General features: G+C 41.0%; 1 protein-coding gene across 1 annotated transcript in view; it reads right to left on the bottom strand.

Annotated features, from left to right (window-relative positions):
* MAGI1 (membrane associated guanylate kinase, WW and PDZ domain containing 1) overlaps positions 1-25,179 on the bottom strand; it is a 339,145-nt gene that overhangs the window by 80,890 nt on the left and 233,076 nt on the right. Inside the window, 1 exon segment of the mRNA XM_031049169.2 lies at positions 7,781-7,900. Coding sequence (XP_030905029.1) covers positions 7,781-7,900 — 120 coding nt within the window.

The following is a 25,179-nucleotide window of genomic DNA, read 5'->3' on the forward strand; positions in this document are numbered from 1 at the left end:
GACAGGGTAGCAGACCTGACATGGAGAGGTGTACGAAGGCAGAGAAGCTGTGTACAAGGTCAAGTCTGAGCCCGAGCACTAGTCCTAATGGTATAACATCACTTGAAGAATGTGGTCCCAAAATGTATATTTTAGTTACTCTAATTGGTAGGCATTGGCTCTGCAGCAGCTATTCTGTTTTTCTGGGGGAGGAGAACCTATCTTGCATTTCTGGTGTGATGAGATTTAGGCCTGGGAGAGCATTTGTTTCTCAGGAAAGGACCAAGCAGAGCTCTTGCTGTTTATTGACACCTACTGCGAGGCATAATTTTGCAATTATAAAACTCCCAAGAAACTCAAAAGCCTCTGTGTAGTGCAGAGGACCCTGCATCCACGAGAAGTGCATCTGATCTTCAAAGCTACCACTCTGTGTTAACAAGGACTCCGTTAAAAGCTCGTGCTTTAAAAAGCAGTTTATAGCGTACTGTCTTAATACAAGTGGGTATTTTGGGAAAAAGACTCAGAGATAAGCAGCAAAATTAAGCAAGGCCTTGACAAACAAGACTTTAAATGTAATTATTAATGCAATTGTTTTCTGAGATGCAGCTCTTCTCTGCACTGTACAAGAAGCAAAATAATTGACCCTTAATTTTAGCAGAAGAGCTTCTGCTCATCTAATCCAGCAAGAGTGCTTGTGTTTGATTAGTACAGGATGAATTGATTCCTGGGAGCAGAGCTCCTGCTACAGTGTTTTGTCTGTTCTCTTCCCAGATCACATTCTGCTACAGATTTCTACATTTAGATGACAGATTTGGCTGCTGTCTGTGGGATTCACCTAGCTGCAACTGCACATTGATTAGCAATTGCCTTGAGGAAATTCAGAGTATCCAGGCAACCAGAAGGAGCCGCAGATACAGCATCTGGATCAGAAGCAAAACACAGGCAATGAAAGAGACCTCCAAGAAATTAACCTACAATATATGCAAATACAATTTGCTTTACGTAGTGGATTCTCTGTCAATTTTTGCAATTATTACTGGTGAGGTTAACTGAAAGACTGGACTGGCTTTCTTGTTAAATTAGTCAAAATGTCACAATATGCGTATGTCCTGGGTTCAGCAGTAGCAGTCATTTTTCTCCTTAGTAGCTGGTGCAGTGCTGTGGTTTTGACTTTCAGCCTGAGAACAGCGCTGATAACACCAATGGTTTTAGTTGCTGGCCAGAACGTTAACTCTGACCAAGGACTTTCTGAGTCTCATGCTCTGCCAGGGAGGAGGGGAAGCCGGGAGGAAGCAGAGACAGGACACCTGACCCAAACTAAACAAAGAGGTTTTCCATACCACAGCACATCATGCCCAGGATGTAAAACTGGGAGCAGTTACCCAGAAGGGCTAGATCACTGCCTGGTCAGGCTGGGTATCAGTCTGCAGGTGGTGAACAGTTGTATTCTCTTCCCTTGTTATTTCCCTTATCATTATTATTATTGGTGGCAGCAGTAATGATTTTGTGCTATACCTTAGTTACTGGACTGCTCTTATCTCAATCTGTGGGAGTTACATTCTTTCGATCCTCCTCCCCATCCCTCCGGGAGGGAGGGGGGGAGGAAGGAGGGAGGAGTGAGTGAGTGACTGTGTGGTACTGAGTTACCCACTGGATTTAAACCATGACATCATATTGCATTTTCTGTCTGAAATTTAGCATACACTCTGATTACTGTCCTTATAGGCAATTGCCAGCACCTATAGATCAAATCAGTCTCACTTATCCTGATTTTTACTCTGTTAAGATATCACCAGGTATTGCTACATGCTACTGTTAATGCTCATGTACAGCTGCATCTAAGTATATTTAATGCATGGAAAAATCTCTAAAACAAAGCAAAGACATAGAGAAGCAGTAAGACCTTGGTAACATGGCAGGGAGGTTTCAAACTAGATGATCTTAAGGTCCTTTCAACCCAAACCATTCTACGATTCTATGAGGCACAAGATGGCTATGGAAGCTCAGGGTATATACAGGTATATACAGGAAGCCCAGCTGTATTACAGTAATATTTATATCCACTTGCAAATAGATAAAAAATATTAGAGAACATAAATAAGCATGTGCTTGTGCATGATTTATACAGAGAAGTGGAAGGTTCCTTCAGGTTTATGCAGAGGGCACAAGCAGCTGGAAAACACCCTACCTAGCATAAGGCTGCTGGAATCAATACCACGTTAAGCCATTGCAATATACAACTCTTCTTCCTGCAGATACTTAAAATATTGATATATATACTTCCACCTCGAGGATGTGTCACACTAACACCTTGCCTTTCCAGAAAGCAGCGAGCTCTGCAGCAGCAGGGAAATGCTACAGCTCGAAGAGGCCAGATGCCTCCTGGTACAGAAAGGATGCACAGCTGCATCAGAGATGGGTAACACCAGTGAGGAGTAGCCACTTCTAGAGAGTCCTGAGAACATCCAGTACTAAGAAACAATGCCGAAATGTCCCTGGCTGCCACCTATCAAGGGACTAGTATGAACAGCCTTCAGCACTTCATCAGACTGTGGTAAGAGAATAAATAATCCCTTAATGCCCCCTGAAAAATAACTTAGGAGAAAAACAACTAGTTTGCTATAGATTTTTTTTGACAGAGGTGTTTGGGAACAACCTTTTCCCCAACGTTTTTGGTTTTAAATGCAGCCAAAACAATGAGAAGCAGGACTGCTAATGAACAATTTCAGACAGAGATCACACCATGAAAGTGTATAGAGAGAAGCTGATCAGGAATGCCATCAGAAATTGTAAAGCACTCTAAAACCATATCAGATATTTGAATATTTGCTGTTAGAGAAAGACAGTTACTCAGTTACCACTTTAGCAGTTTGTAGAATGCAGCACTGTCATCAGATGACACCTTAGTATAACAACCCTCATGCTTAACACTGATCATTGTGCGCATGCTCAAGAAAGTGTCTTTTCTTACTGGTGGCTTAAAAAACCATGACAACAACAACAAAAAAGCAAAGTATAAAAGCCAAAGATAGAACAGGAATCTTCCTGCAGTGCACAGATTTTAATAAGTGGATATTCGACATGATACATGGCAATGGTACTAAAGGAGCCGCTATGATTTATTGAGTCAATCTGCGTGTGGAGACAATAATAAGCGGATCTTATCTCATTAAGCGTAACATGTTGTTCTGCTGCACAGACATCCCCAGCATCTGCTACCCTTTCTCACCCCATCTTCCTATCATGTTTTGCATGTCACAGACACAGATTTCATATCAAGGTTGTACCAAGTTGGTGAGACCCACAGGCTGCAAAGACACCAGAAGACCAGCAAAGAAAAAATAGCCATTTTGCTAAAGCAGCTGGGGGAGCAGGGCTGCTGCAGAGAAACCCAAAGAGAGCTAGCACATCAGAAATTAGGCTAAAGGCATCTTAATTTGAACCATGTTGCTGAATACACCTCTCTACTTCAGCTGAAATTCTAACTGCACTCTTAAGATAATTTATTATACTCATTAAGTCCCACAATCAAAGACCCTGTCTACAGTAGCTAGTTTTATACACTTTAAAAATGTTAGCAGGTCACCCCATTACATCTTAGTCATGAGACTAATGCAGATTACTTATTACTTCTCTTGGCAATCACATAACACTTGTCCTGAGAATGAAAGATGATGCCTTGACAATAATACTCCATAATGTAATAACCCTTCACATGTTATAAAGTGCAGCACTTTTTCTTCTGAGGATCACTAAGTGCTGGGCAGGCATTCATTAATATAGCCTTGCCAGACCCCAGTGACACAGCTACCCCCCCATTCAAAATTCAGACATGACACTAATGTCCCTATGTGTCTCTGCACAGCACCCATCTCCACGTCTGCATTCAGCACAACCCTCTGAAATACCATCACTTCCACTCTCTCCCTCCTATTTGTAATAGCAGATAACTGCAGGCACCAGATACCTGATGAAATATTAATGAAGAGAGGAATAAGTGTTGTTTTAATATTCTCTAGGCAAGTAACATGCAGTATAAGAGCAGTTACCTGATCTGTCCAGAGACACTGAGCAGATGGGGAAGAAATGGGAATAAAATCTAGAAGTTGTGGTTCTGCTCTTCCTTGGGGTGCCTGTGAGAGTTCACAACCCAAATGTAGGAGTAATTGCTAAATAATTAGTAATCTACACAATTACTTCCATGTATCCATCAGTATTTTATGCCCTGACGGAGCAGTCAATAAATGCCTGAGATTACAATTATCATGATTTCCTACCCACCAAAGGTCTAAACAACATACAGTCTAAAAAGATTCTTCTCTTCCTAATTGTCAATGGTAATTACTAACTGGCTTGAGCATCTTGGGTGAAGCTTTACCACCACACATGTGGTGCCAAAAGCACCAACACTGGGGCAGCATCACAGCTTTGGGCTGGTCTTCCAGGATTTCAGCTCCAGCTCCTGGATTCATGTCATCAACACAAAGTTTTCATTAGGGAAAAACCCAGGAAATTTCTAGGTGTTATGTTTAAAGTCACCAACTGGAACTGAAAACCTCGGGAATTAAGGATTTCAAATGTCCTGTGCTATCCGATGACAATTTCTGGAGCATTTTTGGTGCTGAACACACAGATGACCAGAAAAGCAATTGCCATGGCTACATTCACCGGGATATTAATCAAAAACTGCCCAGAGGAACCAATTTGCTGTGCACCAGAACAAATAATACTGACATTGTGCAGCCCAGCAGGTAGGCAACACCTTTTTTGTCCTATTCAGCTTGCAATTTCTCTCTTTGCAATTAGAGAATTTTGAAAACCCAGGTTATTCTTTCAAAACCTGATACACTCTCCTACTCTTTTATGTTTCCAACTGTTCTCTTCTGCCTGATCTTTTTCTTTCCAAATCAATAGCATCCATATCAGCATCTGTCCTGTGTATTACTACCCTTCTGATGGTTTCCTGTTTTCTAATCTTTCTCCCCAGAAGCTCTCTTCAGTAACTGCTACTAAACAGATGCTTGTGCTATGTCTTCTCCCACAAGGTTTTCCCCAGTGACAGTGCCAGTATCCAGGTGGCTTTATGCCTTCAAGAGGCAAACAAATGACATCCAGTAGAGCCAAAACTTTACCTTGATCATTTGGGTCAGACTTCCTCTCCAGCTGCTGAAACAGAGCACACAAACCCAGGACATACCTCCGTCTCCTGCACCACCACATGCAGACAAGTTAAGGGCCAGAATAGACCTGGGGAACATCCTGACTCCAAACCTCCAGCCTGCTTGAGCCACGTGAGCTTGTGGCTGCTGGGCACACGAGAACTTTCCCATTCATCATCTCCATGCTATTTCATAGCATTCCTATTCCTTCAACTCTAAATTGCCTACTCTAAACATAAATCAACCCAAACCATTCCATGAGTCTATGAATTATGTTATAATCAAAAGCAACCCTGTCTCTGCAATTGATTCCTACTCAGAACAATAGGTAGCATTATTAATAATAAAAGCCATGCATTAAAGCTATTATTTCATTGTTCTTCAAGAGAGATAAAGAAGATTATTTCCTTTTTTGGAGGTTCCATCCCTCTGGTTCATCACTGGCAGGGTCAAAACTACAATCAACTATGGTGGTGCACCGAAAATCTAAAACAAAAAAACAAAACCAAAAAAGAAGGCAGCAAAATGCAGCATAAACCAAATTATAATTAAAAGAATCTAAGACTATAAAGTTGGGCAATGAACTTAAGATTTGGTTATTAGAAGTCTAACTTACTTTGTGGTCTTTATAGACAAAATTGCTGCATTGAGTCTGAATCACACCATCTCCCAAGAGCTAACCAAGAGCAACACAGTCTTGATCAATACAGTTGTAAAATAAGATTTCCAAAAAAGTACAACAAAGCCATTAAAGAAATCTCAGAAGGCAGCAAAATAATCTTTTGAAGCTCTAAGTGAAAAATGAACTTTATTTATTTCACATTACAATCAAATAGCAATGTGTCTCGATGCATATGTGTACACATGCATCATCATTATTTGCTTTATTCTTATTGATTTTTCCTTCCATGGGCCAGCTCTCCAGAACCACTGTGCACCAGCGTCACCAATGTCAAGAAAGGAAAGACGCTTCTCAGCACTTCTGACAAATTATTCCCTTAAAGTTCAGACACTTCTATCACCCACAGAAATGAAATACGCATCAGACTTCTGAGAAATCAACCTCATCTTCAGCAACTCACAAGAGCAGCAACACATGAAATCTAAGCAGTTTAGCTGCTGCTGCATGTAATCACATAAGCAATGAAACAACCATGTTATAACTATCCCAGATGGGTACAGCACTTCCTGAAAACCAATTCCCAGGATGTCCCAGGAGCCAGCTTACAGACAGTTACCCATTTTGTCTTTCCAAGTGGAAAGGTCACCAGAACAAGTAAGATCAGGATCAGGAAGCAATGGCAAGGCCCTTTTTGCTGATCTATTTCGAGCACCGTGACAAAGGAAACTAATTTAGTGTTATAATTAGAAACACAGAGAGGAAAAAGCTCATTTTGGAGAAGTGCTGCTGCTGGAACGTTAACATTGGTGCTGATGCTGCTAATCAGCTGGAAGAGGTGGAGGAGTGAAACCAAGTTATACATTTAGCATCCTCATGCAAACCAGGTTTCACACTGCAATTGTGAATAAGTGCAAGGTTTACAGGTGACCCTAACACGGGAGTTTTTAAACAAATAGTGTTTGGAGACATTTTTAGAGCTAGAAAACCAAACCCACATGTCACAAGCTTTTTTGTTCATATTTGATAACTACTTTTCAAAGACCATTGGCTATTTGTGTGTAGTTCATATTTTGAAATGTATTTAATGTTTCTTATTAATGGCTGCAAGAATAAGTTTCTTTCAACTTCTAATAATTACAGAAAGACCCAATGAACTTCTTGCAAATGAAAATATGACATGAATGAGCTGGAGTACACTGGAAGGACTTTCAAACCTGTAACATTTCATTGTCTTCTCAAAAGGTACATTTGAAGGCTCTTCAGGGAATAAAATAATATAAAAAATAAAATGATAAATAAAATAAAAATGCAACAAAAAGCAAACAAAAAAACTCAAACAGAAAACAAAAGGAGTTTTCAATGTAAAGAGGATACAGATTGCAGATTTAGTTACACAAATCTGGGCAATTTGCCTTGCATTTCTCTGGAAGTCAAAGCTCTCTTTTTCCCTGCTCTCACCCTAGTGACATTTCAGTGCCCCCTGGCTGTCTCAGTGCTGTTGTTTGTAAAGCTGTGCTGTAAAGAGAATCAACACAATGACTGAAGTTAGAAGCAATTATCCAAGAAAAAAGAAGACAAAAAAGGCCAAAAGCAGTGCATCATGTAGCTGCATAGTGAGAGACAACTGGGTGATGAAGGATGTGTACTTAGGGAATGAAGGGAAAGAGCCAGCAGGAGGGCAGAACAAGTGAACAGGAGATGAGCCATAGTGCATACAAAGAACAGATGCATCTTCCCTCACTGCCTCTCTGTGTTTCCTCAGGATTTTGTTACTGGATATCATATAAGATATCCTTGCCCTACTGATGTTAGTCTTTTGAGGTAGCCAACTTGGAAGGAAAAGGCAAAAGCACAGCAATACTGGGATTCCCTCTCAGGTTACACAGAGACAAGGGAAGTAGAGCACTAGGTAGGAAAGTGAGGTCCTCACTTCAGCTGGTTAACTCAAGGGAGGGTGATGCATGTCTGGTGTGCTACCACAGTTATTTGAAGTGCTTTTTCACTGCCTGTGGTTCCATACCTTCATAAGTTCCTACTTCCAGAAGGGTCCCACTTCGCTCCAACTCCAGAAACTCCTCCACAGTCAGAAAGTTATAGTCCACACCAGGCACTTCTCCTTCTCTTGGAGGGCGGGTTGTGCCTGAAAGATAAAATTAGCACCTTAGTATAGTTGCTTTCCTCTCAAGAGTTAAAAGGGACAGTCAAAAATGATCATAAAGATACAACTGTGTCTGTAAAACACAGCTCTGAGAAAAAAACAAGGCAGATCTTGAGTTGTCGATACCAGTTGTTTCCCCCAAATCCAACGTTTTTTACATTCCCAGAAAGACTGCCTGGCAAAGAAATCTCTCATTTCACATGCAGGAGCACAGCTGGAAGAGGTTGGTTATCTGGGAATATGCCAGCAATTACCTTCCTGTTATTAGCACAGTTCTCATACTTGAGCTTCACTAAAATTGCAGACTGTATTTTCAGAGAAAGAAACTTCTTTCTAGTGTCCATTATTTCTGGTATCACTTTATCTCACAAAATATTCTTAAAATATTAAGAAGAAATAAGATCTTTCCTCCCTTATTTCTTCTTAATATTTTATCTCTATTTATGTACCCTGAGAGTTTTGATGCGCCATTCACACATGCTTGCTAAGGAGACAACCTGCAAACTCTTCTCACAGAAGTTCACCTCTAAATTCACTTCAGTTCAAGAAATACCTTTTCTTTTGAGCAATAATTCACACTGCATCTTTCTCTAGCACTCGACCATTTCAACAGCACCCATGGAGAGCAGGGCTCTGATCACTTCTACTTCGCCAGCTCTGAAACTCTTCTCCCTTCTCACAAGTTTACAGCCCTCAGAAGCATGGTGTAAGATGAGTCATTTCATGACTTTTTGCTAAGGTGGCTTGGGCCACTGCATTTTAGGTCACTGAGCATAGCTTAATTGATAAGGATCAATATCTGTTCAATAGCCTTTATTTTCCATGACCCTGGGGACAGGAGATGGCTGGATTCTGTGCATCCAAGAATAAACATAAATGACAGATTTACAGATGGTACAAGAAACTGAACTTTGGAAGAAACAGCAGTGTTAGAGAGTTGGAAGTGTCCAAGTGCTGTGGCTGCAACCAATCTGCTGGCTTGGGAATAACTTTAGAGATGTAAAAACCATGCTTAACATTTAAGGAAGCATGATTTCTCACTTCTGTGGGACTCCTCCAGCCCCTGGGCTGTGCCTTATCAGTGCATATAATTTATGGAACCCTCTATAAAAGGACTGAAGAAAGTATGAAGAAGTTGAGCTTCTGGAAACTAATTGGGAAGATTCCAGCTTTCAGAAGTTGAAAGAGCATAAATTTACCATGCCTGCATCTGGCAAATGTTTTCCTCAAGTGCCAGGGAAGCGGAAAGTCTGCTTATGCCCTATTCATCTGAGAGACTGTTCAAGAGGTCAGTCATGACAGCGTGACACCCTTGAAAGACTATCACTAGATTAATTTCCTTGACAGACATCCACTTTCTCTAACATCCTCCATTCCTTGATTCAAAATAGAAATTCACTCTTAAATTATTTACCATCAGCCTTCTATGGTCTATAAGCTCCTGTGCTTTTTCTACCATTCCTTCTCTTGGAGTTGGATGAATGGGCAAAGACAGGAGGAGCAAAGGCAAAAAAAGAGATGGAAATGGTCATGGGTATTTTCACTCTACTAGCAGAATTAACCATTACTACTTGAAAAGATTTGATTTCTCTGTTTGTATTCTTGAATCTTTACAGTAAGATTGCAGCGATTTTTACTGAGTGGTTTGTAACAGAGGATGGATGTATTTCACAGGTCTAAATCAAGGAAAGACTGGAACTGCACTGCACGTCCTTCTCTTCCCAAGTTCCTGTGTTTTCATCTAAAGGCAGGTAGCAAAGCCAGGCAGGCAATGCCCACACAGATCCCTCCCTGCCAGGCAAGGAGTGTGCATGCACCCAGAAGGTGGGATGAAGGGTCACAGCATCTCCTCCCTGAGCACCAGCACTGTCCAAGCAGTGAGGACACTCACTGGAGCATCGTGGCTGTAACCACTGAAAGGTTCCCCTAAACCAGACCCACATGAGAGGGAAGGCAAAAGAATAAAAAGCCTCAGCGATAAGTATATGCAATGATGTGCTGTAGCTTTCCCGTTCCTGGAGCACAATGGAAGTGAGAATGAGTCTCTGTAGTGTTCCTCATCCAATGAATGCACCAGTGGCATATCACCCCGAGCCATGCTGCACACAAGCCAAATGACAAAGATCAGGACATACTTTTTCCCAGTAACTGACAACACACATTCAGGAGACACAAAGATCACGGGACTTCAGGACTCATTTTACTTTATCTTTTAAAATCCTTCTTGTCTTTATCGCTCCCCAGAGAATATTTATTAATAATTTTTTTTCCTTCTGATTTTTTATAGCGATGAAATTGCAGTCAGCAGTTTACTAGCGCTGGCTGCCTATTTGACATGACAATTATATCTCTGCCATAATTCCTCTGAGCCATTTTAATGGATCTATTTGTTTCATTTCAGTGTTCTTAATTTCCTGAATATGTTCAAGTCGAAAAATCGCAGATGTGCTCGCTATCAGCGCGATTGCCTGCACCACAGGCTGAATGCATTAGAAACGCCAAGTCGCCGCATAAAAGAAAAACATTACATCACAGAGATAACATTTGTCACCTCGCGTGGGTCCTCAGCAACAAAACCAGACAGCAAATAGAGGGGAAAATAAAACCTACACTGGTTAGGATATCTTATCTGGGCAAAGGCGAAAAACCCAACAACTTCCCATGTTGCTGTCTAGAGCAAAGATTGCTTGCAGATGCTCGGGCTGTTATCCTGCTTCACATCTGAGCAAGTGTTACTGAATGTGATTCAGAAAGGCAGGGGGAAGGGAAAACCCGCCTCCGTTTTTCTTGTAGCAGAATGACAGGCTGCCGGCTGGACACACGCCTGGCAGATGGCATTTCAAAGAGTTTTCATGAACCATCTGGGATGTGTACAATGATTACAAACCACACTTACAACAAAGCCAGAAGGGTTGCTTCACAAGGAGGGTGGGGGGAGAGGGCAGGCAGAAAGAAAGGGTGAAAGAAAAGAAAACCAAAAGGGGCATGAACAAAACTCAATGACTTTTCCCAGGCTCAGGACACTACAAATGATCAGCATCTTCTTTCACCAGGAGCCCTTCCATAGCCTGAAACGAGTGCTCAACTACTGCACAATATGTGTGTGCACAGCCCAACACCATTGCAGGCTGCTGATAAACTCCAAATTGTAATTAAGTCTCCTATCATTAATGTGACTTAATTACGTACAGAGCATAGCGTGTGTGTGTGTCCTCCCTTTAAACTGCATTTCAGCATCCTTACTGTGGGATTGTCATCACTAAAAGAGACGGCTATGGGGATGACTGCTCATTTTATCAGAGCTAACAGCAGGTCAGACCGCTGCTAATGGCAGAATTAATTGAGCACAGTGAGTGCTGTAGATGGCCTATACAAGAGTTAAGATACTCCACTAGAAAAGGCAAGCCAATCATATTTCAATACGTTAACCTGCCTGCCACGTTTGCACTGAAATATTAAGTGGCATCAAATCTTATTGCCATTAGGTAGCAATTTAGCTAATTAATTTGAGCTATGTCCCACTGTGTGACTAGCTCTGAATTGCTAATGCTGTAAGAAGGAACTGGAGGAGAAACCGAGTGGTTACCAACTCCTTCTGCACATTTAATGGTTCATAAAATTTCACTCTTATTTGGCTAGAATGCCCCCCACCATATAAAACTAGCTACAGACAGTAAATTGACAGAGGAATTGCTTAAATATGCTGCAACCACAGCAGACTTAAGAAATAAATAAAACCCCCAAAGCTACTGGTTAGCATTGCAGGTTTTACCTTCTCATGGTCTGAGGAAGTAATACAATATATAATAAGATGGGTGGCTCAGTACCAGGTGTTGGTTTGGTTATTACATCCAAGCTAGCTGCATCCCAGTTTATTGATGCAGCGCTAACGCTTGGGCCACAGAAGAGAGGTTTCATCATGAGCTGAAGACCAAACTTGAGAAACTGCTTTTGGACACAGATAAATTTGCCCAAGCAGAGCCCAGTGTTGTACTTAAGTTAACTAAATTAAATCTTGTCATCCATGCCTACAAAAACTGAGCTGTGGCTCAGATGTACTGATGACTATCAACTAGTATTCTGAATAATTTAAGTGCCAATTTAAAAGACAAACAACTGCTGCTGTTGTGTTGCCTATCAACCACACTGACAATTACCCAACATGAGCCTCAATTATATAGTCTGGACAGATTGTTAATATGTGATTCAGGGGCTGTGCAGCTACTTATCAATCTACGAGGGTCTCATGTTAAGCTGTTAATAGCCACTGATGCCCTGCTGCTAAATTAATCAAAATCTTGCTTATTGTAATCTAAAACTAAGACTTCAAAGAGGTTGTAGTCACTTCAATTACTTTCTTGTTAAAGCTATAACAGTTCTTGAGCAGTAATTCCGTTACCGTACACCAAAATAGCCCCTAGCAAGTCCTTTAGAAGTTGACCTCTCCAGTGTAAAACACCTACTTCTCCCAGTTGCAAACCAATGATTTCTACAAACTCCTTAACCAGTTCCACTGGCTGGCAGTGATAATCTAATGAGCCACCAAAATATAGCAGATCAAAACCAAGTGATTTGATTCTTATCTCTCAATGACCACCTCCATTTGACAACAAATGTGTGAGCTGCACATTCAAAGTATTGATATAGTTGCTACATGCATATTTTATACAAACTCAAGACACTGATGATTACTAACAGGGAACAGAAGAGTAGTAAATAAGGTTTTAATGTGAAGTGTGCAGAGATACTACTGACTCATGAAGCTGCATTGCCAAGCTGTTGTGGGGCTTTGCCAAGGGGCTGTTTGCAGGTGGCTTAGAAGTAAGGATGCTTTTCTTGTAATTGCTCACAAAAACTGGTATTTCAGTCCTTGAGCCTTCATTCAGCCAGACTCAGATTTTCATTCAGCAAGAAGAGTCTGCTCCTATCACCTACAACGAAAGAAATCTTCCTCTACCGAGGAAGAAACACAGGAGAAAATCAGTCCTCTTCCTCCTACAGTGTTTAGAGGTCACCTTCTTCCCTTATGTCACAGGATAATTTGCAGAGCCTGCTTTGGCTCTCCTGCATCTGTCACCTATGGTGCCAGATAACTGCAAGGCAGGACAAACCTCACAGATCTGCTAACAGTGAGCAGAGAAGGGAAAAGACAGAGACAACCTGGTCTGTCTCCAGAAGAGGGAACCTGATTAGCAGCCAAGCTTAAGTCAGAGCTTATCTGCAGCACAGTATTAGAAGCAGCCTTATCTACACGAACGAAAAATAAAGTGTAACCTGTCCTTAAGAAAACATTGCACACAGAACTACATCTCATTGACTTCCAGAGTTATCCAGACTAAGGCTACTGGTTTATTTCCAACAGCAGTAAAAGGAACTGTATTTGGACGCTGCTATACTATATACTATACACATGTGTGATCCCACTTACCTATAGTAATAGGTAATTTATAGTTAGAACTGCATGAAAATAGGAAGGTTTCAGAGAGGTGTGGTCTATCACAAACCAAAACATGCTAAATGTATAAATGCAATTTTCTCCTGAAACTCCAAAATTGGGAAGATTATTCTGGGATTTTCAATGTCTGTCACTTCACTAGCCAGTGACTTGATACCTATAAACCACAAGGACGTGACAAGCATTCAGACTGTGTCGGCAGCTGAGTAGAAATTCAGTCCAAAGGAGAATGTGGTCTGTCATGAGAAATTAATTCACAACTCTGTTAATGATGCATGCACAGGAACAGATGCTGATTGACTCTTCCTGGCCACACAGATAACTGCAGCTCTAAAAGCAACTTTCTGTCATGATGGTCAGCAAGAATGACTGATTAAACCCAGAAAACAGCTGACCAAGGCAAACCTGTCTTTCTACAGACACATTTCAGAGGAATGCATTCTGTGGCTGTGGTCTAAAGTAATCTTCCTTCTGCAGGGGGAGGAGGAAGGGATTTGTACAAAGAGCTCACTATCTCCTCCTACCAACCTTTCCAGCCACACTAAGGTCCCAAAGCTGGGTCCGCCCCAGTAGCATCTTGTGAGGATCTCCTCTTGCTCAAAGGACTGTGCCAGCCACATAGACAAGTAATGGAAGGTCAACTGTCAGTGCATGTGAAAGCCACCCTCACCCTTTCTGAGGCACCACATCTCCCTGGCCATTTCTCTCAAAGAAGCACTGACTGCCTGGAGTCTCCCCGGGGAAATGATTCAGCCAAGCCACACAGCAACAGCTCAGAGCTTGTATACCCTCCAGGCACCAAGCTATTTTTGTCCCTTTTAAATCTATTTTGGGTATTTCTGTGGCCTTAACTGCCACTGAGTAAGAACACTGATAATCTTCAACACTTATCCTCACAATGTTTTGAGGCAGAGAAAGAGAGTTTGTTTCCATTTTATAGCACAAGATCAACCAGACCCAGGCTATCAAAGGTTTTCAGGAGCCTAATTCTAGAGAAATCAATGGAATTTAGAAAACCCTACAGATCAGCATCAGGCCCTAAAAGATTAAAAGGGACAAAAATAACTTGCTGCTGCACTGGGGCTTTGCAGGCTTGCCTGTGTCACCAAACATTATGCCATGACTACGTATAGCCAATTCAGCATGAGGCAGTTTGCTTTTGACTGCAATATCAGTTTAAAGATACCAATAGTTACCTGATGACTAGAAGAAGGTAAAAAACGCTGCCACATTCCCCAAGAAAGCCACTTAAAAAGGACCTAAGGACCAATGCCAAGTATTCAGATTCAGCAGCACCTCCATGACCTGGGAAAGTACCACCGATGGTGCTACTGCAGCATGACAGCTGTTAATGCAGCTACAACCTCCCCATGTGTCCTTCAGAGCATTTATTTGCTTGCTTCTAAGGAAAAAAAGAGCATTCTGTCATCAAATAAAACATAAGAAATAAATGTTCTTGGGTTTGCAATAGCAGCAGCTCGCCTTCTGGATCCCTCTCTTTGAGTGATTGCTGTTACCTCACCAGACACCTGCAGCCAAATCCCTCTCATTTCTCAAGAGGTGGGACACCCATGAAGAAGATTAAACTTCATGAACTAATGAGTTTGCCATTAATCTTGTGTTCATGGAGTCCAACAGCATGACATCCACTAATTTAAATGGTGAACTATGGATGAAAAAGCAAACTATGTACCTCCTTGGTGAGAAGACCTTAGCTGTAACGACACACGATTTTATTCTAATATATGGATTAGTGTAATAAAGTGCAATTTTATAAATCAATAAAGCTGTAGTAATGAGATTGCACTGTAATGTTCTGCTTTTAAATATTGGCACAGAAGTGAATGAAAATTGCCATTCGTGTGTGTATGTGACTTATGGGAAGTTGAATTAGTTAAAAGTAAATTAGCATGGTGATTAGATACTTGCATTTATATTCAGTTTCTCTCATATATACATTTTTAGAAGTCTAGATAATGCTCAATGATGACACAAACCTTTATTTCAAAAGGACCACTTTTCTTCTATGTAAAAATTGTCCTAGCTATATTCAGTAGAAATTCTGTTCCTCTTTGAAAAGGCTAAAGCTGAGGAGGGTAAATGAAATACGTACACTGGCTAATTACAAAGCACCCTTATTAGCTGGTTATTTTTAATCTCATAGAACATTCATTCAAGATGATCTCAACCCAAGCCTAACCTGATGGCTGCTGTTCTCGCTCAGGGGCTGCCCCACATCAGTCATCTCAAGCCCTACCACACAAAGGCACAGCAGTGCTCTATGCTGCATGCCCAGAACAGCTATGGAAAAGCACAGTGTGGATTAAGGTGACTATTGCATATGAATGTGCACATCTATTTTAAATACCACAAGCTAAAGGTATTAAAATCTACTTTGAAATAAGTCACAGATGTGGGATGTAGGGTTGCTCCCACACAAACAGCACTTTTAATCAAACACCTCATTGTCTTATTTGTACTTTCACATTAGCAAGTAGTTTGGCTGAGCTACAACCCATCTTGTTTTATACCTGCTTTTTTCATGGCTAGTTGCAAAGGTATCTGATTTTAGAAACTGCCAAAGAGAAAATGTAGCCCAGTTTGAGAGTTTTGTAAGTCAAGGGTTAGCATCAAAATCAATCTGCGAACTGGTCAGTGGAGGCACTTAACTGTTGAGAAACAGGACACCCATCAGCTCCCTGTCATGCTTGGGTGAGTGGCTGAGCTTAAGACAGCTTAGCATTAAAAACTGGTTTTCATGAGCTATTGGACCTTCATGTGGCTTGGTACAAGTTTTGTATATTTAAGTAGAATAATAGAATAGGTATAAACCAAACTGCATTTAAACCTTTTGCTTAATGTTGGAGACAGAAGACTGGGAGTAGAGGGCTTTAGGAAGGATGAGGGGCTGAGACAGCAGTCGGGACTGCACATACTAGAAACTCTTGCAAGATAAATTTCCAAGTCACAGAGCAAAGCCAGATACAAACCCATCAAGTCAGATAAGCTGAGTTCAATGGCTTTCCAGGAAAACTTTAGGGTTTTGGGAACATTGCACGAAGTCCACCTCACCCACCATGAAGTACTGGAGCAATTTCCCAATTTGGTGGAAGAAGTGGAATCTGAATGCAGAAATACAGTAAACAAGAACACAGTGACCAATGTAAATTGGATTTTTACAATAAAATACTGAAAACTTGTTTGGGAAATATATGTGACTATTGTAACCAAAATAAGAACAAAAAAACCACATCAGAAACTACTGTTATCTATATGTGTGTAAATCTCTCTCATAGTGAGATTAACAGTAGATTTTCTCAAGAGCAAGACCACTTGTTTGTTCCCTACAACAGCACTACTACACAAACTGCCACAACTATTAGAAGGAAAACCTCACCTCTTCCCTTTAAAACTTGGATAGCAAAAAATGTTAATCTCCCAAACCCAAGATACTGCAAATTCTATTTTACTTCAAGGGTTCAGATGTGTTCTATGAACAGATATTGCAATTAAGCTCATAACAAATGGAGTATCCAACCCAGACTGAACACCTGCGGCATTTCAGTTCAGGTTTTATTCAAAGACAGTGTTTGCTTTTGACAGCTGCACACATATGTGCACATATATCCATGAAAAGATATGCTGCACTTTAAAGCCATAGTAATAAATAAGAAATTACTTGATGTCCAATAGCTCAGCTGCTTCAACAAAGACTGCTTACCTCCCTTGCTGTTTGCCTTCTGAGGCTGTTTGTACTGCTAAGTACAACACAATGTGGGTCATCCCTGGTTGGGTGCGATATAAAACTTTCTGTTGACTTTAATTGCCCTTCTAGCAGACCTTTAATTTGCAGTTAAAAGTTAGTAAAACACCTCATCTAACAGCATGTGCCTAAAACTAGATTAGTTCATTAGTTTAATCTCTGTAAGATTTTACCATAGAAAGAGTCACATAAAACACACGTAATTTTGTGAGGCATTGCCCAAAGTGTGTTTCAGTGACCCCATCCAGTCTACTGAAAAGAGAAACTCTGAGAGATTTTTTCCTTGTAAAAACCAAAACAACAAAACACCATTCCACAACACTTTACAGGACATCAATATAGTTATTTAAACCTGTGTTTTTCCCTGAACAGTGTACACAGGAGATACTGTCTCCACAGTATACTTTTGCCCCTAGCCTAGAGCTCCAAAATGCTATAAACCTAATGGACCTCCAGCTGTGATAACCTCATCACACTCTTGGAAAGCCATGAGTCTCCTGTGGCTCTTCAATTTCTAGCTCTGCCCACTCACAAGCCCTTGGTTCAGATGGGTCTTGTTCCCTGACTAATCCTCTTGACCTTTGCTTAGCAGTTTTCCAGCTTCCTATTTGATACTGACAAATAAATGCAAATGCCTCAGCAATAGCAAGAAGTATGCAGATTATAGAAACACGCAGTTATGTAGCCATATGGATTCACTTACTGCAAAACTCAAGGGACGGACTAGAACAGACAGCAAATCTACCCAACAATATGAGCATTTAGGCACTCTTCCCTACAAACACTGTCCCTTAATTTTACCTGTTCTTAACCGCTACCGATTTCTGTATTTTTTCCCAGTAGCTCTGTATGCACAGCATGTTTTAATCCTTCATGATTGCTATCACTTTAGCTGGTTGAAAACATTCTCCTGGTTTACCTTCTATAACATTGTGATTAAGTAACTGCTCAGGATGCTGAAAAATGCCAAACATTGAGAAGTCGATTGCTGTTTGAGCTTCAGATTCACCCCTATTGATAGCTGCAAGCATTAAAATGTAGAAGAAAACAAACACATTAATTTTCATTCCTTACTTACCTCACTAAAGCTATTACAATGTTTTATTATTTACAGTACCTCTGCTGTAAATTTCATATCTACCAACTCTAACACAGAAAGAGCTTATTAATCCTGGTAGTTCTGCAAGTGCAATAAAATCCTAAAGAAAACCTAAGTTACAATACATTTTCCTCACTTTTAATTAAAGCATTCCCTGGTACAGTAAGCCTGCTGGTTAGGTAGCACATAACTCTGCACCTCTGCAAGGCAAAGTTAACTGTCATGCTATCGATAATGTATACAGGCTTCTCCACTTATTTTATTGCTTTTTGAGTCATACACAAATAATAAAAACCTTGCCTCCCAATCTTGTCATCACTTATGAATTTCACAGGATATACACCCACAGGGTGCTTTACTCTGCCTTTCTGAAGCCAAGCACCAACCCTATAAAATACTCCAGTGCTTAAACTGGGGGAAATGACATAGTGTTTGGCTTAAATGATCTTTGCTTCCTTTCATCTGGTTAGGTCTAGTTATACCTTGTCTCTGTTAAATGTTCCTGTGTAGGTGTTTATAGCTCTGCATTCACACAAAACAGTCTGTTACATTACATACTCTGTCAGTTTATTAGCTTCTTGCAAATCATTTTCCGCAAGTGCCCCAATTTTAAATGCCATTTAAAACTCATTTGCTGGTTTACCAATGCCCTTCTGGTATTGTCTGGCCAACACACAATACAAGATACCACATGGAGCCATAACGCCAGCAGCTCCTGCTTTTACTGTGTTGAGTAATTCCAGAGTATCTCCAGGTCCCCACTATCACTGGTTTGAATCCAACATAAATAAACAACACACAAAAATTATCCTCCTGCAAGGATTGTCTGGCAGCCCAAGCAAAATGAGCTGTTCCTTGTCTCACCTCCAACTCCTGACAAACAAAACAAAAACAACACCAGGTTTTATCTTGTACCCATGTCGGCATCACATTGAGGATTAGGAAGTAATCCTCAACATCACAGTTCCTCCTCAGCTTAGAGAGGTTTGGTGGAGGACACTGTGATCTGTTGAGAAGTTTTTCCAGAAATCTGCTCTCGCATGCTACTAGATCACTACATGCCTGGAAACACAAGATCGGATCTAGGCTGTAGAAAACCACTGAGATGAAATTCCATCCAAGTGTCTATATGGTATTTGGCTTCGAGGACAGCCAAGTGATTATCAGAGAGGAGTGTTTTTCTTTGGGACAAAAAATGTCCTATAGAAGGGAGCACCTTACTAAATAATAATAAAAAAGGGTTTAAACCTAAACTCCAGCACTGATTTTCAAAGCTTGAAGCATTTATCCTTCAACAACTGTGCTGAATCCTCCAGATCAGTGATGTAGGTGAAACCACTTTGCCGGACAGATGCTAGTACAGAACGAGTAATGGTACTTGCTGAAAATCCCCTAATCAGTTCAAAGCATACAAGTATCCCAGTTGCTTCAAGACCAATTTCCATGCTTTGTGTTGAACAAGTGCTCAAATTTTCGCAAGATAACAGCCTAGAGGATAGCCTTTCTAGAGGAATAAAATACATTATTATTTTATTATATTTTCTCTCTGACTGTTAAGCCAAAATAGGCTACTTCCAAAATTGAAGGGGAAAGTGCAATTGTTAATGCTTCCAAACAGCCATTTGGCAGAAAGACAGGTTGAAGTTAAGACATTACCCTGAGTTGTGACAAAGTATTTTGCCTATGACACAAATACCATACTCTCCTCTTACTGTTGTGGCTCTTTCACCTGCAAGAATTTTCTTGAGATATGTCAATACTATAAACAAGTGTATTTCAAACTCACAGCCCCAAGACATTCTTCTAAATACATAGTCATTAGCACTCGTATTTCCCTGGAGCCAGCTCCACAACGTTAGAATTCCAAGACCTGAAGCTCAGAGAGATTCATCTCTCCTCCAACTCTATCAGTTCTTCCCAGCCCCCCATCAGAGGCCACACAACTGTTACTCAAGAGAGCTGAAGCTGATTTCCTGGATCATTTTACTCAAATCTCATTTATTATTGAGAATAACAGACACTTGACCTTCCCTGGAGACTTTTACAGAAGTTCAGGCTGTAGGTGAATTTGTCCAACCTGCATAATGCCAGTCAATTCCTCCCAGGCTAAAGCAGCATTCAAAGTGAACAAGGCTGGCAGAATTGAACCTTTTGCTCATAATTAATGCAACCATTGATCAGCAAGAGCTTGAATTCAGATTTTTTCCTGCAAGATAAATGCACGAGGATGAACTTTCACACTTTTAAAAAGTCTAAGACTAAGAAAGCTTCTTTGACTAATAAGAGTCTCTTGCTACTGCAAACCCAAGTGGGTATTTTTCCATGAGGCACACATCAACATCATTCATAGTAAACAGTGCCAGTTGTGACTCTTGCTTGTCACAGATATAGGCACAGCGTCTCTCAAGAGCAGTGTCTGTCAAAGACAAGTCAGTGATCTCCTGGTCTATTCCTCACTTTGTGCGTGAAAGCAATTCCCATTAGCACCAATGGGAGTTATCCATGTGGCCATAAGAAAACACCAGTGAAAGTTCAAGTGCTGAAAATATCTGCAGGCTCTTTAGCTTACACTCCCAGTCTTTTTAGAAACCATGACTGTGGAGCTACCACAATGTGTGAATTTACAAATAATATTGAATTAATCCAGAACAGTATAGATACTAGTCCCCTAGCGATGCTCACTATCTTTATATAGCAGCCTATTCTCAGCCACCCAGCACTTGCTGTCCCTCTTCCCAGGCCTAACAGTAGTGCAAAGAAAAATGGGCTGCTAACAGGAAGTTTATTTTGCACGCTCTGCATTACAGACACAGGTCAGTAATGTCACAGACTGGCTGATGGGACATCTCTGCTTGATGACATCCTATTTTCCCATACACCATTCCCATGCAAAGGACTTGGGTGATACTTAAATATCTATGTAAAAACTAGGTTTTGCAAAGTCCTATATGTTACAGAACACTTATAAGTAGGTTTTAAGAGAGTTCAACATCAAAACACACAAGCTTGGAGGAGGGCTGCCTCTGCCATAGCAGGCATAACACCAACCTAGCTATTTGCTTTCTCGATGCTAAAACACTGTAAAACTAGTTTGTCTTTGGGCTGGGAGAAAGCCGAAGGTGAGGTTACTGCAGGAGAGAAAGTGGTCTCATTACAGGCACATTGGTAGCATCAGCAATCCAAGCATCCAACACAGCTTTCCAAACCAGCTCATTCCTTCCCTTCCTTAAAATCAAGATAGATTCAACAGAAAAAGCAAAATCATAATAAAAAAAAATAATTCTGTAATGTTCCATATAAACAGCTATTTTGATTTTTTTTTTTAATTTTCAGTGCAACACCCTTCCCACTCTCCACTACGAAAAAGGCAAGCTTTGAACTACATAGGTGGTTCACCAATAGCACCTACCACCATTGCTCACCACTACCAATGAAGAATCCCTTCCAGCAACTAATAGGTCCTAACGGTCATTCTCTTTGAAACGATGAAGGGCAGAAAACCAACTCTCGCTATCACATCTTTCAGGGGTGATGCTTTGGCATAGTCACTCTTGACTTGAGGTAGAGGAATGGACTAAATGACCTCCTTCAAGGTCTCCTATTAAGCGTGCAAATCACAGGAGCTGGCAACACTGTAATCATGTGATAGAAATTTCAGGAGGGCAGAGTTGTTCCAAATTATGTCACAGTTGTAGTAAAGTGTGTAGGTAGAACGGCATTTTTTCTTAAGGGTATCCATTCAACTCATTCATCTGCTTAGAACATGCCTCTTTTAAATGAGTTTTTACAAAGTGCACATCAACAACTGCAGTCGCTTGAGGACAGAGCTCAGCAGCCAAGTATTTATGGATTTGTTAGGGCAGGTGCTGCAGCTTGCCAAGGGCATGAGGCTGTACAACTGGATTATGAGCAACACTCAAATTCAAACCCAACCAAGGACATTTGCAAACCTGTGATCAACACATACCAATGTAGATAGCCACACACCCACCCCCACATGCAGGCTTAGATTCATATTGCAGATGAAAGGCTGAGAAGTTTGTGAGATGTTGAGTTTCCACACAAGCAAGCTTGATGCCACGTGCTCAGCCAGCTCCCACCCACTCCTCACCCCCAAAAAGCCTTTGCCCTCCCAGACAGACTTGTACATCACCACCTCCCACCGCTGGCTCATCCTCACAGCATCCCTTCGGGCAGCACAGCCTGGCGGACCTCAGTACTTGCATTTGGATTTAAACAATACCAACTAATTTTAAACTATATTCTGTATACCCATGGAACAGCTGTGCATGATGATCATGGTCCAGGCAGATAAAAGCTGGTAACAGATGACTGAAAGAACACATTTAGAAACACAGATAGATGGAGGAACCAAAATGCCTGCGCTCTTCAGCATTATGTTTTGTGCAGGGTTGCAGTTTCCTGGCTTAGAGCATCAGGAGACTATAGAAGAGTCTGGTGGTTGGGGTTAGGAATTCCACCCTCCCACACAAACACAGAATTTCTGTCCCTCTCTTGGAGAGGGACAGGTGAGACCAGAAGGGAAAAACTCCTGGTTTTTGTATAACTCCAGTTATGCCAGATTTTCCACCAAAACATACTAAAAGCTTTGCAGAGCATGTTAGTTGTTAAACCTCTGCTAAATTAAGATTTCTCCCTTCCTCAGCTCCTTCTAGCCTAGAGCAAAAGGCAACCTCTGTGAGTTTCTCCTGGAAACTGAAATTGCACAGCTACAGGTATTTCTGGGAGAAAAGTATCCTTGGCCCACATGCAATGCATCCATAAGAGTTAATCTATCTTTTAAATACATAACTTGGGCCTTGGGATAAAGTCTGAACCTTCTCATCAGCAGGGATAAGAACTTCAGGTGGGAACAACACTCCCACACTGGTTGCAACAGCACTGGATCATTATGCCACTTCTACTTACTTAGCTAAGTATTAGTGGCTAGAGAAGATGCCAGTTCCTGCACCCTCATGCTCTTGTCACCACCAAAGCAAATGGAAGACTGAATCTGTCACATGGACTGTACTAATTTATCTGCATTAAGAAGCAGGTCTACTTAAACTTGTCAAGCCACCCACACATAAAGATGTTCTTAGTGATTAAATCCTGGTTATTTTTTCTCTTCTTAGAGAAGGGCAAAGTTGGTTACCTCCTTTCCCAGAACTAGCTTGGTTCACACGATAAGATTAAGGAGCAGAACACATCAAAGTCTGCATGATGGGTTCATACCTGTTAGGAAAGCATCAGAGAATACCAGGGTTATGCTCATCACCTCTGGAAAACAGGGGCCTTCATCGCTCACCAAGAGCAGCCTAGGGCAAGTTTCTAGCCTATCTCCATCCCTCCCTGACTTTGCACACCTCCACATGTTCCACATCCTGATTTTGTAATGCTCAATTTGTGCAATATAAATAAGGCTATTTTACAGGGGTCACTTATTTCCTACAGCCCAAACTCAGAAGCAGAGTTTGTCATCAGACATCAGAGTGCTAAAGACCTGTCATCACTTTGTAGCCAACAAGTTTTATGAAGATCTATAAGCACAGCTTCCTGCCCTTGTCTCTCTCCTTGTGCATCTCCCAGAAGAAAAACAAATAGTACCCAATTACTTTGATAAAATTACTCATCTCTACTGTTCATCATGTTTCACTTCTTGGCTCCATAAAAATAAGCAAGATATGCCTGGCTGCATGAGTCTAGGTCCCCACAAACATACAGATAAGGACCAGTAGAGCAGAACAGGAATGCGTTACCCCTTCAAAGCTCTGCTGACACATGATTCTGGGCTTCATTATCACCTCTGGAGTTTACAGCACTGTATGCTATAATTAGAAGTGTGTGAAAACTCAGGCAGAGCATTGCAACTATAGCTGCTCACTCCGCTGGCACGAATATGATAACCTGCAGAACATGGACCAGAACTCTTATCTGCGTTCTTAAAGAGTGACCAAGTCTCATCCATTTCACCTGTTTGAAAAAGACCGCATTGCATTTTTGATGCTCATCAGGCTGGTTCATACTGCAAGGACCCAGGTTAATACCAGTCTCCTGCCTTTAATTTGTGGTTTTGCACATGGGGTTGTGGGTAACAGGAGGAAGAGATGGCACAGCAAGGAAAAGGGTTAAAAATGCTACTAAAAGCTTAAAGAAAAAACAACCATGAAAAGCTGACCTTTGTAAAACAGACTCATATATGAAGTACCATTTTCATAACTGATTAAATATATATAAAAATTTTTATGCAACTGTAATATTACATCGTCAAATATGTATACTCAAATGCTTCCTGGAGTAGAATAGCTCTGCAGGAGCCATTCCTCACCCTTAGTAAATACTTGTGGTATTTTGGCACACTTGCTACAGTTTAAAAACCAGAACCCACATCTATTTTTTTATCTTCCTTGCACCAACCTGCAAATCCTTCAGTGTTTGTGCATGATTGAATTTCTCACTAACTTTAGATGCTTAATGCTTTGGCAAAAATACAACCATAGAATGGCCCCAGTTAGCAACAAGCTTTCTAAACAGGAGATAAATGTTTATTGCTCCAAATCTGCAAACTGCTGCACATTCTCCAGCAAAGCTCAAGTTAAACAATGCATTTATACAACCAACTTCCCAAGGAGGAATTTTTTTGTTCTGGGTTTCTCTACCTGTTTAAAGGCTGATTGCACATGCTTTAATCTCACCACTAGAAAGACTATAAAGCTACATGAGCTTTTATATCCATATTTCAGGACACTGAAAGTATGGGACTGTAATACGGATGCTGACATTATCCAGCTATGGTGGTGCAACCTCTCTACCATAATTACATACAGTTGGAGATAATAGGCACTGCTGATGCAGGAGGAACCTCTGATTGAGCTGGAAATCAGAGAAGTGCTGGATAATCTGTTTCCTGAGTGGCAACAGCAGGCCTAAAGGAGCAGAGCTGG

Source organism: Melopsittacus undulatus, chromosome 9 (genome assembly GCF_012275295.1).
Source record: "Melopsittacus undulatus isolate bMelUnd1 chromosome 9, bMelUnd1.mat.Z, whole genome shotgun sequence".
Lineage (NCBI taxonomy): Eukaryota > Metazoa > Chordata > Aves > Psittaciformes > Psittaculidae > Melopsittacus > Melopsittacus undulatus.